This window comes from Tamandua tetradactyla, chromosome 6 (genome assembly GCF_023851605.1).
Source record: "Tamandua tetradactyla isolate mTamTet1 chromosome 6, mTamTet1.pri, whole genome shotgun sequence".
Taxonomy (NCBI): Eukaryota; Metazoa; Chordata; class Mammalia; order Pilosa; family Myrmecophagidae; genus Tamandua; species Tamandua tetradactyla.
This window is the reverse complement of record NC_135332.1, coordinates 18,131,155-18,142,877: the sequence shown is the minus strand read 5'-3', so window position 1 is coordinate 18,142,877 and position 11,723 is coordinate 18,131,155. Positions and strand designations below refer to the sequence as shown.

Here is an 11,723-nt window from a genome sequence, read left to right as displayed (position 1 = left end):
CCTTCAACTGATTAAGACATCTCTCATTGTAGAAGGCAATTTCCTCTGTTAATTGTAGATGCAATCAGCCATAGATGCAATCAATTGACTGGTGATTTCAGTCCATGAAATGTCTTTGCAGTCACAATCAGGCCACTAGTGGCTTGACCAGACAACTGGGCACCAAAACCTGGCTGCATTGACACATGAACTTAACCAGCCTACTGCTTTAACACATTACCACAGACTCAGTGGCTTAAAACAATACAAATTTATTCTCTCTCAGTTCTCAAGGGCAGAAATCCAAAATGAGTCTCACTGGGCTACAGTCAAGGTGTGAGCAGGACTGGTTCCTTCTGGAGTCCCAGGGAGACTCTGCTCCTTGGCCTTTTTCCAGCTTCTAGTGGCCACCCACATCCTTGGCTCACATCCCTTCCGTGCATCACTCCACTCCCCACTTCTGCCGTGACGTAGCCTCCTCCTCTCAGCCTGGCCTTCCTTCCTGTCTCCCTCTTAGAAGGGCTGCTGGCACTGCCGTGGGCCAATCTTCCTGTCTCAAGAGCCTTAACGTAACCACATCTGCAAAAAATATAGACCATTTGCTATGTAAGGTAACAGTCCCAAATTCCAGGGACCGGGACGTAGACCTATCTGGGGGTTGGGCATCATTTGGCTGTATCTGTAGACATTTTTAGTTGTCACAACTGAGGGGGGTGGCGCATGAGCTCTTGGTGTCCAATGGGTAGAGGTCAGGGATGCTGCTAAACCCCTGCAATGCACAGGGCAGCCCCCACATTACGGAAGGCCCAGCCCCAAATGCCAATCAAGCCAAGGCTGAGACTCTGCTTACATCGCACCAGAGCAGCGGGGCCTGTCGGCATTCCATTTGAGCTCAGGACGTGTTTGTGGTGGCTTCTGGTCTCCTCCGGCCGTCTCAGCCGCCCTGGACACAATCACTATCCCCACTGTACACAAGGCAGCGGGGACAGCTGGGTCCCCGCCACATCCACAGGGCTTAGAACTGGAGGGCAGGATCTAATCTAGTGCTGACTCTGGCATCTGAGCGTCACTGGTGTCCTTAACCGCAGCCACGTGTCCCCTGCTGAGAGGGGGCCGGGGGTTCTGGGCTGGTGCTGGGGTCCTGGGAGCACAAATGGAGTGAGGAAGAGAGGAGGCAAAGATGGAAACCCCCAAATCCCACACAGGGTGGCCTGGTGACAGCATGTCCGATCTAGGACTGGCAGGGTGGCCAGGCCAGGGTCTCTTCTGTGTGATCAATGTGAAGCTGGGTCCTGGGGACCGTGCAGTGGCCTCACCCCATGGCCTGGAGGTGCCCTCCTTGGCTAGTGCTGCAAGGGGCTGCATGGCTGTGGGAGTGGACTTTGGGTGAGTGGTCCCACTCCCACAGCCTGCCCAGGCCACGGAGCATCTGTTCCCAGCCCCAGGCTCGGTAGGGCCAGCTCTCCTGGGGAAATAGGCGGGCTGGGCCCCCCAAACCGGGTTTCTGCTCCTTTACCCGCCCTCTTTCCTCTGAGCCTAAAGAGGCCTCCAGGGCTGGCTGTGAAAAGCTGGAGCGGGAGCCAGAGGGAGAGGAGAAGGCAGCCTGTTACCAGGCCCAGCTGGGCTGCAAGTGGCCCCTGGGAGGGGCTCCAGGTCCCAGCTGCAGCTGAGAGCCCCGGATGGCTCTGCTCAGTTCTGATTACCTCCGGGAAAGGAACTGAACTCCAAGCGTGTAATCGGAAGGGCCTCGAGTCAGCCTTAGATCAGCACCATTATCTTCATCATCATCACGGCAGCTGGTATTTATAGACCACTTATTATGGGCATGCCAGGCTCAACACTAAGCTGTGCGTGTGAGCTCATGTCATCCTTTTGAGACTTAAGAGAGGCCTGGTGCCTGTCCCAAGGTCGTGCTCGGAGGAAGCGGCAGAGCTGAGGCTGGAGGCCCGGGTGTCCTGCACTGACTCTCGGCAGGGAAAAGGTCCAGCCGGGCTGCCCACGTGCTCACCTGCAGACAGCAATGCAGCCGAGATGCCGGCCACAGAGCTGACCCTCAGACTCGGGGAGACGTGGGGGAGGACATAAGAAACCCCCATCTGGCTGGGCTCTGTCACGTGGCACCCAAGGTTGGCAGGGGAACGGGGCTGAAAATAGAACCGACATTCTGCTCCTTTGCACGCATTTCCCTCCAATTTGCATATTTTGTGCCAGCGACGTTAATTCTAGGATTATAAAATCAAATGCATGCATGAATTCACATACCCAGATCTAGAAGAGTCAAACTCAATCTTTAGCGTGTTTCTGAGCCCCTAACACACACGCATACACACGTAACTTTCTATCCCTACCCCCACTTAAATGTGTTCATGCTTTAAGGAAATTCCATGCCATGTATAATTTCACTTATTAACCAGAAAACCAGGGAGTGATTACAAAAGAAATTTGGCATTGTGAAAGGATTCTTACTGGGGGTTCCTTTCAACAGCATTTCTCAAATAGAAACATCTGTTTCGGTTTGCTAAAGCTGCCGGAATGCAATACACCAGAAATGGAGTGACTCTTACAATGGGGATTTATTAGGTTACAATTTACCAGTTCTAAGGTCATGAAAATGTCCAAATTTAGGCATCAAGAGGAAGATACCATTGCTGTGAAGAAAGGCCAATGGCATCCAGGGTTCCTCTGTCACATGGAAAGGCACAAGGCAATGCCTGCTGACCCTTCTCTCCAAAATGTCTCTGGGCTTCTGTGTGCCCTTGCTTGTTCTCTCCCGGCTTCTCTCGGCTCTGAGCTCTCTCCAAAATGTTCCTCTCTTAAAGGACTCAAACAAATGGATTAAGACCACCTTGAATGGGCAGGGTCACATCTCATGGAACCCTAATCCAAAGGTCCCACCCAGCAATAGTTCTGTTCCCACAGATTGGATTAAAAGAACATAGGCTTTTTTGGGTACAGTACAGACACAAACCAGCAAAACATTAAAATATGGTCTGATGTCCTGGGAAGGCGCTTATTGAGTGGGTAGCAGGCTGCTGCTTTCCCAGTGAGGCTCAGCCGAACAGCCAGCAGGAAGGCCAGCCTTACCTGCCTGGGACACTTGGGGGAGACTTTGAGTCCTGGTCGCATGTCTGGGTTCCAGGCCCTGGTGGCTGTTCTCTGCTCACAGGGAGAGACCGCCAGATGCAGGAGAAGCTACCCAGCTCATTCCTATCAAGTACAGAACCCAGGTGAGAAAGTCTATGCCTGACAAGCCGCTGGGGAAAAACAAGCTCTTGCAGGGCCCTGGAATTTAAATGTACGCTTTTGGACAACCAAGATTAATTTTTGCCCTGTGTGAGCATCTGCCAACTCAGGGATATCTAGGGGAGAATCCAACTTCAGGTACATTGAAATTGTGCCTTCTGTTAAAATTGTGCCCATCCTATCTGCCTGCTTTTGTAATCGCCAGGGCACCAAGCTCAGAGCCCGAAGCCAGAGGCCAAGCCCCAGCTCCAGCATGGACTGGCTGTGTTATTTTGGGCAAGTGTCTTAACTTCTCTGAGCCTCAATTTCCTCTTCCCAGTCATGAGGGTGTTGGATGAGATCAGTGGTTCTCAGCAGGGGATGATTTTGTTGGCCACAGGACACCTGACGATGGGAGGACTTGGGGGTGCGGGTGGTGCTACTGACAACTGGTGGGTAGACAAGGGAAGGTATTAAACATTCCACAATGCACAGCTCCCACCACAGATAGCAATAGTGCTGGGGCTGGGCAACCCTGGAGTAGACAAGTCCCCATTTGTCCATTCCATGGTGACATCAGGTTGATCTGAATGACAGGCAGGAGTGCCCCTCCCACCCACTCCCATGGGGCAGGACTTGAACTGGGGAGATGGAGAAGGCTGGGTGGGTCAAAAAAGTTGCAGTACGGGCTCTTCAGAGTGGGGGACACAAGTCCCAGACCTGCCCTCGCTCCTCATCCTTGCTGCTGCTTGATGATTCCTTAGAGCTGGCCAGGCCACCTGGGGTCGGGTTGGTGCCCTATGATGTCACCCTCAATGCTGCTTCTCTGCGACAGTCATTCAGAGAGACAGAGGGACCAGTGTCCTTTACTTGCTTTTGATAAAAACCTGTGTCCCCTTTTCAAATCTGGAGAGCAAATCAGGCCGTGCCCAGGAAATGCCGTCTACCCCAGAGACTGAGAAACAGCCTCAGCCTAAGCCACGTCCCTGCACAAAGCGGAGCCGGTGACCTGGGAAAAGGAGAATCAGCAAAGCATCCCCTGCTCAGAACTGCATGGAATCTACAACGTTCTCAATAAAAACTTCCACTGAAAGAAACAGGCAGCAGGCTTTCCTTCAGTACAGAGAAATGCAATCCGACTGCTTCATTTTGGTTTTGCTGTTTAAAAAGCAGTGAACTCAAGGTGGCACCATTAGTAAACAGACTTGTACTCACAGAGAACCCACTTTGGCTAGAGAACTTGACTTCTGTGCAAAGCCCTGGAGCCTGTTTTAATTCGGCTTGGGGCCTCTGCACAACCTTTGGCGCACATGCATATAATAACACAGCTCGTGTTGTCAGGGGCAAGAGACCCTCCACCCCCCACCCTGATCTGCTAAGTTCCGTGGTCCAAAAGTCACATTCCACGGCTGTGAAGAAAATACCAGTGGGCACCTGATCACCGAGTCACTAACACACTCAGTCCTTGTTCAGTTTATCATGCGTAACTCAGATATCCTCTATTTTGTTACCCAAACCAAAAAGGCCCCATTCACTGATCTCTCTACTTGGATCTTAAGCCAGGTGCTCACAAACTTCCCCGAGACTCCGGAGCACACGCGTCCTTCTCAACCCCACGCCCTGGAAATTTCCCTGGAAACGTCCCCAGCATGAAGTCAGGGGAACCTCTATCTGAAGCTGGCCTTGTTCTGTCTCTTGGACTCTGTGGGCTGGTGACAGAGCTGAGGTCACCTTGAGGTGATACACTGAGCCATGGGGCTCTAAATTGTCTACTTTAATCTGGAGTTAAAACAGAATCTATTAGAACTCATTGCATCTGTACTGTCTGGGAGGAAGGCATGGACAGTTAATTTGCCTTTTAATTAGGCACCTTCCCCTCATCTGACCAGGGGCCAGCTCCTTGCCCAGCTGTGGATGGGCTCCCAGGTCAGGCCGGTCCTCCCGCAGAGAAGGGTCACCCCTGCCATAGGTGCACTGGGTGGGAATATGAAACCTCTCCCGAGGAGGGCAGGTTGCTGTAACTTCCAGGCTCTCGCACCCTCACTTGGTGGCTCATCGCCTGCAGCTCCCCGCGCTCAGCTGGCTCTCCTGTCCCCAGAGACGCCCCCGCGGGCAGCCGCAGCGAGCGGGCAGGTAGGTTCGCAGTCCTGGGAACAGGGCTCCTGAGCCTTCTGCAGCCTCCAAGTTACCCCCAAACCCTCCTGCGTTTAGCACGTGAAACTGTACAACATGTTCTGGCAATTGATAAAACTAAATAGAGAAAGCCACAGGGACCGACGAAGCCAAAAACAAAAACATGCCCTCCTTCCTCTTTGAACTCCCTCTTGAGTTTCCTCTTTATCTTTTCTTTCCTTTTGTCTTAAGAGTTAAATGTATAATTTTTATTGCAGTTTTAGTGAACAATATTCAGATGCCATACAATCCACCCAAAGTGTACAATCAGTAGCTTTTAGTATAATCACAGAGTTGAGCATTCATCACCACAATCAACTTTACAACATTTTCATTACTTCAAAAAGAAAAACCTCAACCCTTCAGCAGCCACATCTCAGTTCTTCCCTCCTTCCCAGCCCTACCTGACCCGGATCTAATTCTGTCTCTATAGACTTATTTATATTTACATTTTATATACATTGAATCATACCATATGTAGTGCTTCCTGTCTAGTTTCTTTCACTTAGCATAATGTTTTTAAAGAATTATTATTATTTTTAGTTAGAGAAGGTTTACAGGAAAGTTAAGTAAAAAAATATAACATTTATGCTGGTTTGAAAGGATGTATGGACCCCAGAAAAGCCATGTTTTAATCAAAATTCCATTTTGTAGAGGCAGAATAATCCCTATTCAATACTTTATGTAATTAGATCATCTCCCTGGAGGTGTAACCTAATCAAGAGTGGTTGTTAAACTGGATTAGGGGAGATGAGTCCCACTTGGGTGGTACTTGATTGGAGTCCTATAAAAGAGGAAACATTTTGGAGAATGGAGATTCAGAGAGAGCAGAGCAGAATGACATAGCCACAAGAAGCAGAGTCCACCAGCCAGCAACCTTTGGAGATGAAGAAGGAACATGCCTTCTGGGGAGCTTCATGAAACAGGAAGCCAGGAGAAGAAGCTAGCAGATTCTCCTAACTTCGCCATGTTCGCCATGTACCCTTCCAGGTGAGAGAGGAACCCTGACTGTGTTCACCATGTGCTTTTCCAGACAAGAAAGAAACTCTGTGTTCGCCATGTGCCCTTCCACTTGAGAGAGAGAGACCCTGAACTTCATCGGCATTGAACCAAGGTATTGTTCCCTGGATGCCTTAGATCAGACATTTCTATAGACTTGCTTTAATTGGGACATTTTCTTGGCCTTAGAACTGTAAACTACCAACTTATTTAATTCCCTTTTTTTAAAGCCATTCTGTTTCTGGTATTTGCATTCTGGCAGCTAGCAAACTAGAATAGTGTTCCTATGTGGTGGCTTTGTTACAACTGATGAAAGAATACTGAAATAGCGCTGTGAACTATAGTCCATAGTTTACATTAGGTGCATGTTTCCCCACACACCACACCCTGTTACCAACACCTTGTGTTAGTGTGGTACATTTGTTATAATTCATGAGAGAACATTCTTATATTTGTACTATTAATCATAGTCCACTGTCCACAACAGGGTTCATTTTGCTATATAGTTCCAAGTTTTATCTCCTAACTTTCATTCTAGTAACAAAGCCCCAAATATCCCCTTTTGGCCACATTCACATACACAGTTCAGCACTGTTAATTACACTCACCATAATGTGCTGCCATCACTCCCATCTACTTGTAAACCTTTACTGATTAGCCTAAATAGAAATTCTGTACAAATTAAGCATTAGCTCCCCATTCTCTACCCCCAGTCGAACCCCTGGTAACCTATATTCTATATTTAATCTCTATGACTTTATTATTATTAGTTCATATTAGTGCGATCATATGATATCTGTAGTGTTGTACCTGGCTTATTTCACTCAGCATGATGTCCTCATGGTTCATCAATGTTGTCATATGTATCAGGACTTCACTCCTTTTTATGGCTGAATAATATTCCATTGTGGGTATACACCACATTTTGTTTACTCATTCACCGACTGATGGATATTGAGTTGCTTCCACCTTCTGGCAATTGTGAATAAGGCCGCTATGAACATCACTGTGCAAATGTCTATTTGAGCCCCTGCTGTCAGTTCTTCTGGGTATGTGCCTAGTAGAGGGATTGCCAGATAATAAGGTAATTCTATATTTAGCTTCCTGACAAACTGCCACACTGTCTTTCACAGTGGCTGCACCATTTTACATCCCCACCAACAATGAACGAGTGTTCCTATTTCTCCACATCCTTCCCAACACTTGTAATTTTTTTTAAGTAGCCATTCTGGTGGGTGTGAAATAATATCTCATTGTGGTATTGATTTGCATTTCCCAAATAGCTAGTGTGGTTGAGCATCTCTTCATGTGCTTTTTAGCCATCTAAATATCCTCTTTGGAGAAATGTCTACTCAAATCTTTTGTCCATTTTTTAATTGGGTTGTCTTTTTAGTGTTGAGTTGTAGAATTTTTCTGGATATTAAACCCTCATCAGATATGAGGTTTCCAAATATTTTCTCCCATTGTGTGGGTTGTTGTGCGGTTTAAAAGTGTTATGTTTCCCAGAAAAGCCATGTTTTCTTTCCTAATCCAGTCTTGTAGGGCTGGACCTATTGTTTAGGGTGGAAAGCTTTGATTAGATTGTTTCCTTGGAAATCAATTCATTCAGGTGTGGGTGTGGCCTTTTGCTTAGATGGAGCTGTGACTCTGCCCATTTAAGGTGGGTCTTAATTAGTTTACTGGAGTACTTTAAAAGGGGAACACTTTGAAGAAACCTCAGAAGTGACAGAGACATTTGGAGATATAGAGCCCAGTAGACATTGCCATGTGCCTTCTCATGAGATGCTAAGCAAGCCAGAACCCAGACTTGTGTCCTGGAGGAGCTAACTGAAGGCCCACAAATGTTTAGAGGGGAAACCACTGGCGTCAGAAGCTGTAAACAACAGAACTGGGAACAAGGATCAGAAGACACCAGCCACATGCCTTCCCATATGACAGACATCGGCCTTCCTTGAGTCAAGGTGTCTTTCCCTGGCTGCCTTAGTTTGGACATTTTTATGGTCTGTAAACTTATAACTTAATAAACTCCCTTTATAAAAGCTGTTCCATTTCTGGAATCTTACATTCTGGCAGCATTTAACAAACTACAACAGTCGTCCTTTCACTTTCATGACAAAATCCTTTGATGCACAAAAGTTTCTGAGGTGGTTCTATTTATCTATTTTATCTTTCAATACTTGTGCTTTAGATGTAAAGTTTAAGAAACCATTGCCTAACACAAGATCTGAAGATGCTTCCCTAAGTTTTCTTCTAGTTTTATAGTCCTAATTCTTATATTTAGGTATTTGATCCATTTCGTTAATTTTTGAATATGGTATGAGATAGAGGTTCTCTTTTTATTCTTTTGCATACAGATGTCTAGTTCTCCCAGCATCATTTTTTGAAGAGACAATTCTTTTCTAATTGAGAGGACTTGGCAACCTTGTCAAAAATCAATTGACCATATGTACGAGAGTCTATTTCTGAACTCTCAACTCTACTCCATTGGTTGATATATCTCCTTGTGCTAGTACCATGCTGTTTTGATCACTGTAGCTTTGTAATATGCTTTAAGGTCAAGAAGTGTGAGTTATCCAACTTTATTCTTCTTTTTTCAAGATGGCTTTGGCTATTTGGGGCCCTTCACCCTTCCAAATAAATTTGATGATTGGCTTTTCAATTTCTGCAGAGAAGGCTATTGGAATTTTTATTTGGATTGCTTTGAATCTGTAAATTGCTTCAGGTAGAACTGACACCATAACAATACTTAATCTTCTAAATCATAAACACAGAATGTCCTCCCATTTATTTATGTCTTCTTGGATTTCTTTTAGCATAGTTTCATAGTTTTCTGTGTATAAGTCCTTTATGTCCTTGGTTTAATTTATCCCCAGATATCTGACCCTTTTAGCTGTTATTGTAAATGCATTGTTTCCTTGATTTTCTCTTCAGCTTGCTCACTATTAGTGTGCAGAAATACTATTGATTTTTGCATGTGGAACACTTTGCTGAATTTGTTTATTAGCTCTAGTAGCTTTGTTGTCAATTTTTGGGACTTTCTACATATAGGGTAATATATGTTGCATCATAATCTGGAACAACCCCAAATAAGATGAAAGTTCTACTTCTTCCTTTCTAATCTGGGTGCCTTTTATTTCTTTTGCTTGCCTAACTGCTCTGGCTAGAACTTCCAGAACAAGATTGAATAACAGTGGTGACAGTGGGCTTCCTTGTTCTGTTCCAGATCTCAGAGGGAAAGCTTTCAGTGTTTCATCATTGAGTATGATGTTAGCAGTGGTTTATATATATGCCCTTTGTCATTTTGAGGACGTTTCCTTCTGTTCCTATTCTTCTAAGTGCTTTTATAAAGAAACGGTGCTGGATTTTGTCAAATCCCCTTTCTGTGTTAATGAAGATGATCATGTTTTTCTTTTCTCTTTGTTTTGCTGAGGTGGTGTATTGCATTAGTTGATTTCATGTTGAACCACCCTTGCATAACTGGGATAAAATCCACTTGATCATGGTGTATAATTATTTTGATGTGCTGTTGGATTTAGTTTGCAAGTATTTTGTTGAGGATTTTTGCATCTATATTCATAAGATAAATTGGCCTGTAATTTTATTTTCTTATAGTATCTTTATCTGGCTTTGATATGAGGGTGATGTTGGCCTCATAGAATGAGTTAGGTAGTGATCCTTCCCCTTCAGATTACGGGAAGAGTTTGAGCAGGATTGGTATTCATTCTTCTTGGAACAATTGGCAGAATTCACCTATGAGGCCATCAGGTCTTGGGCTTTTCTTTGTTGGGAGGTTTTTGATGACTGATTCAATTTCTTGTAATTGGTATGCTGAGGTCTTCTATTTCTTCTAGAATCAGTTTAGGTTGTCTGTTTCTAGGAACTTGAACACTTCATCTAGGTTGTCTAATTTGTTGGCTACAGTTTTTCACAGTATCCTCTTAGGATCCCTTTTATTTCTGTGGGGTCAGTAGTAATGCCCCCCTCATTTCTGATTTTATTTATTTGTGTCTTCTCTCTCCCTCTTTATATTTTGAAATTTGAAATCCCCACCAAGGTAGACAACCCAGATAGCGAGTCAACCTCTAGTTCATTACATTTAACTCAATACAAAATACAGCCCACCTGCCATAAACTCAGCCCTATAAGCTACAAACCTTCATGTAATCAATAAGAATCAAGCTAATTTTCTTATGTCTATAAAAATCGTTTGCCATTTCTAAAAGCCTGAGACTAATTCCAATTATTGCAAGTGATCTGCCTTTCTTGTTGTAGCAAAACTCCTGTAACCTGAATAAAATGTTGTAGTCTGCCAGTTTGACTCCAATTTGTCTTTTGACAATCACTTACTCATCACATCTGGAACAACCCCAAATAAGATAACATTACCTGCTTCCTTCCATTCCATGGATCAATGACAGCAACAATGAGATGAAAGCGCCATTGAGATCTTTAGATTAAGCTGTCTCTGTTTACAGATGGGAGGCGGAGGCTCAGAGGGGTTAAATGGCTGTCCCAGGGCCACGACTGGCCAAAGTCATAGCCAACAGCCCTGTGTAGCCAGGAATAGTCTCCTCCCTGCCTTGGGCTCCAGCTTTCCCTGCTGTGCATGGAAGAGCTTGGATTAGATAATTTCTAAATTCTTCCACATTTTTTTTGTGGGTGGGAGGGTGCATGGGCCAGGAATCAAACCCAGGTCTTCCGCATGGCAGGAGAGCATTCCACCACTGAACCACACAATTTTATTCTTTAATCTGAAAGGCAAACTTGTTGATGAAGGAAAAAAATACCCAAACCAAACTGCATATGCAAATACATCCAATACAAACCAAGGAGAAATGACTGCAGATTAACCAGTGTTTATAAAGCTCAAAGGCCTCAGTCACAATTTCAGGTTTTTTGGAGGACACCCCCCTTTGAGGTAAGACTTCAGCAGGCACAAGTGCTGGAGAATTTCCTCCCCTGGCCCTGACTCCAGGGGCAGAGCTGATGGGACTGAAGGCTCTGAAAGCTTCGGCCCTGGGTCAGCAGGTGATGTCCCCAATGACCACAAGATGGTGCCGAGGGAGTAAATTCCTCCAGACAAAGCCACTGTCCATCCCGTTGGACTGTGAAAGAACAGGGTGGTGCCCTTGCTGTGGTACTTGGGTGCAGACTGGCCTTGCTAAGGGGAAGGAGCAGGGCTTGGCAGCCAGACAAGCATTTAGGTTTCAACTCAGCTGAATCGTCATTCCATGGAAATCTGGAGTGTAGTGCTGTCAGACTGGGAGGGGCCACCTTCCCATAGCTCTGCTGCGTCTTTGCTGCCAGTCTTTCCGTTAGAAATCGACCAGGCTTCTTGGCCTTCACTGGAT

The 11,723-nt window shown here is 45.7% G+C and overlaps 1 protein-coding gene across 2 annotated transcripts in view; it reads right to left on the bottom strand.

The window, feature by feature from the left end:
• Nucleotides 1–256: 256 nt before the first annotated feature.
• Nucleotides 257–11,723, bottom strand: part of SEC14L1 (SEC14 like lipid binding 1) — a 97,013-nt gene continuing 85,546 nt past the window's right edge. The window contains exon 17 of one of the 2 annotated variants that reach the window (XM_077163949.1): nt 257–558. In XM_077163949.1, coding sequence (XP_077020064.1) covers nt 309–558 — 250 coding nt within the window. In that variant the 3' untranslated portion in view covers nt 257–308. The remainder of the gene's footprint in view (nt 559–11,723) is intronic. The other variant, XM_077163948.1, reaches the window with a different exon arrangement.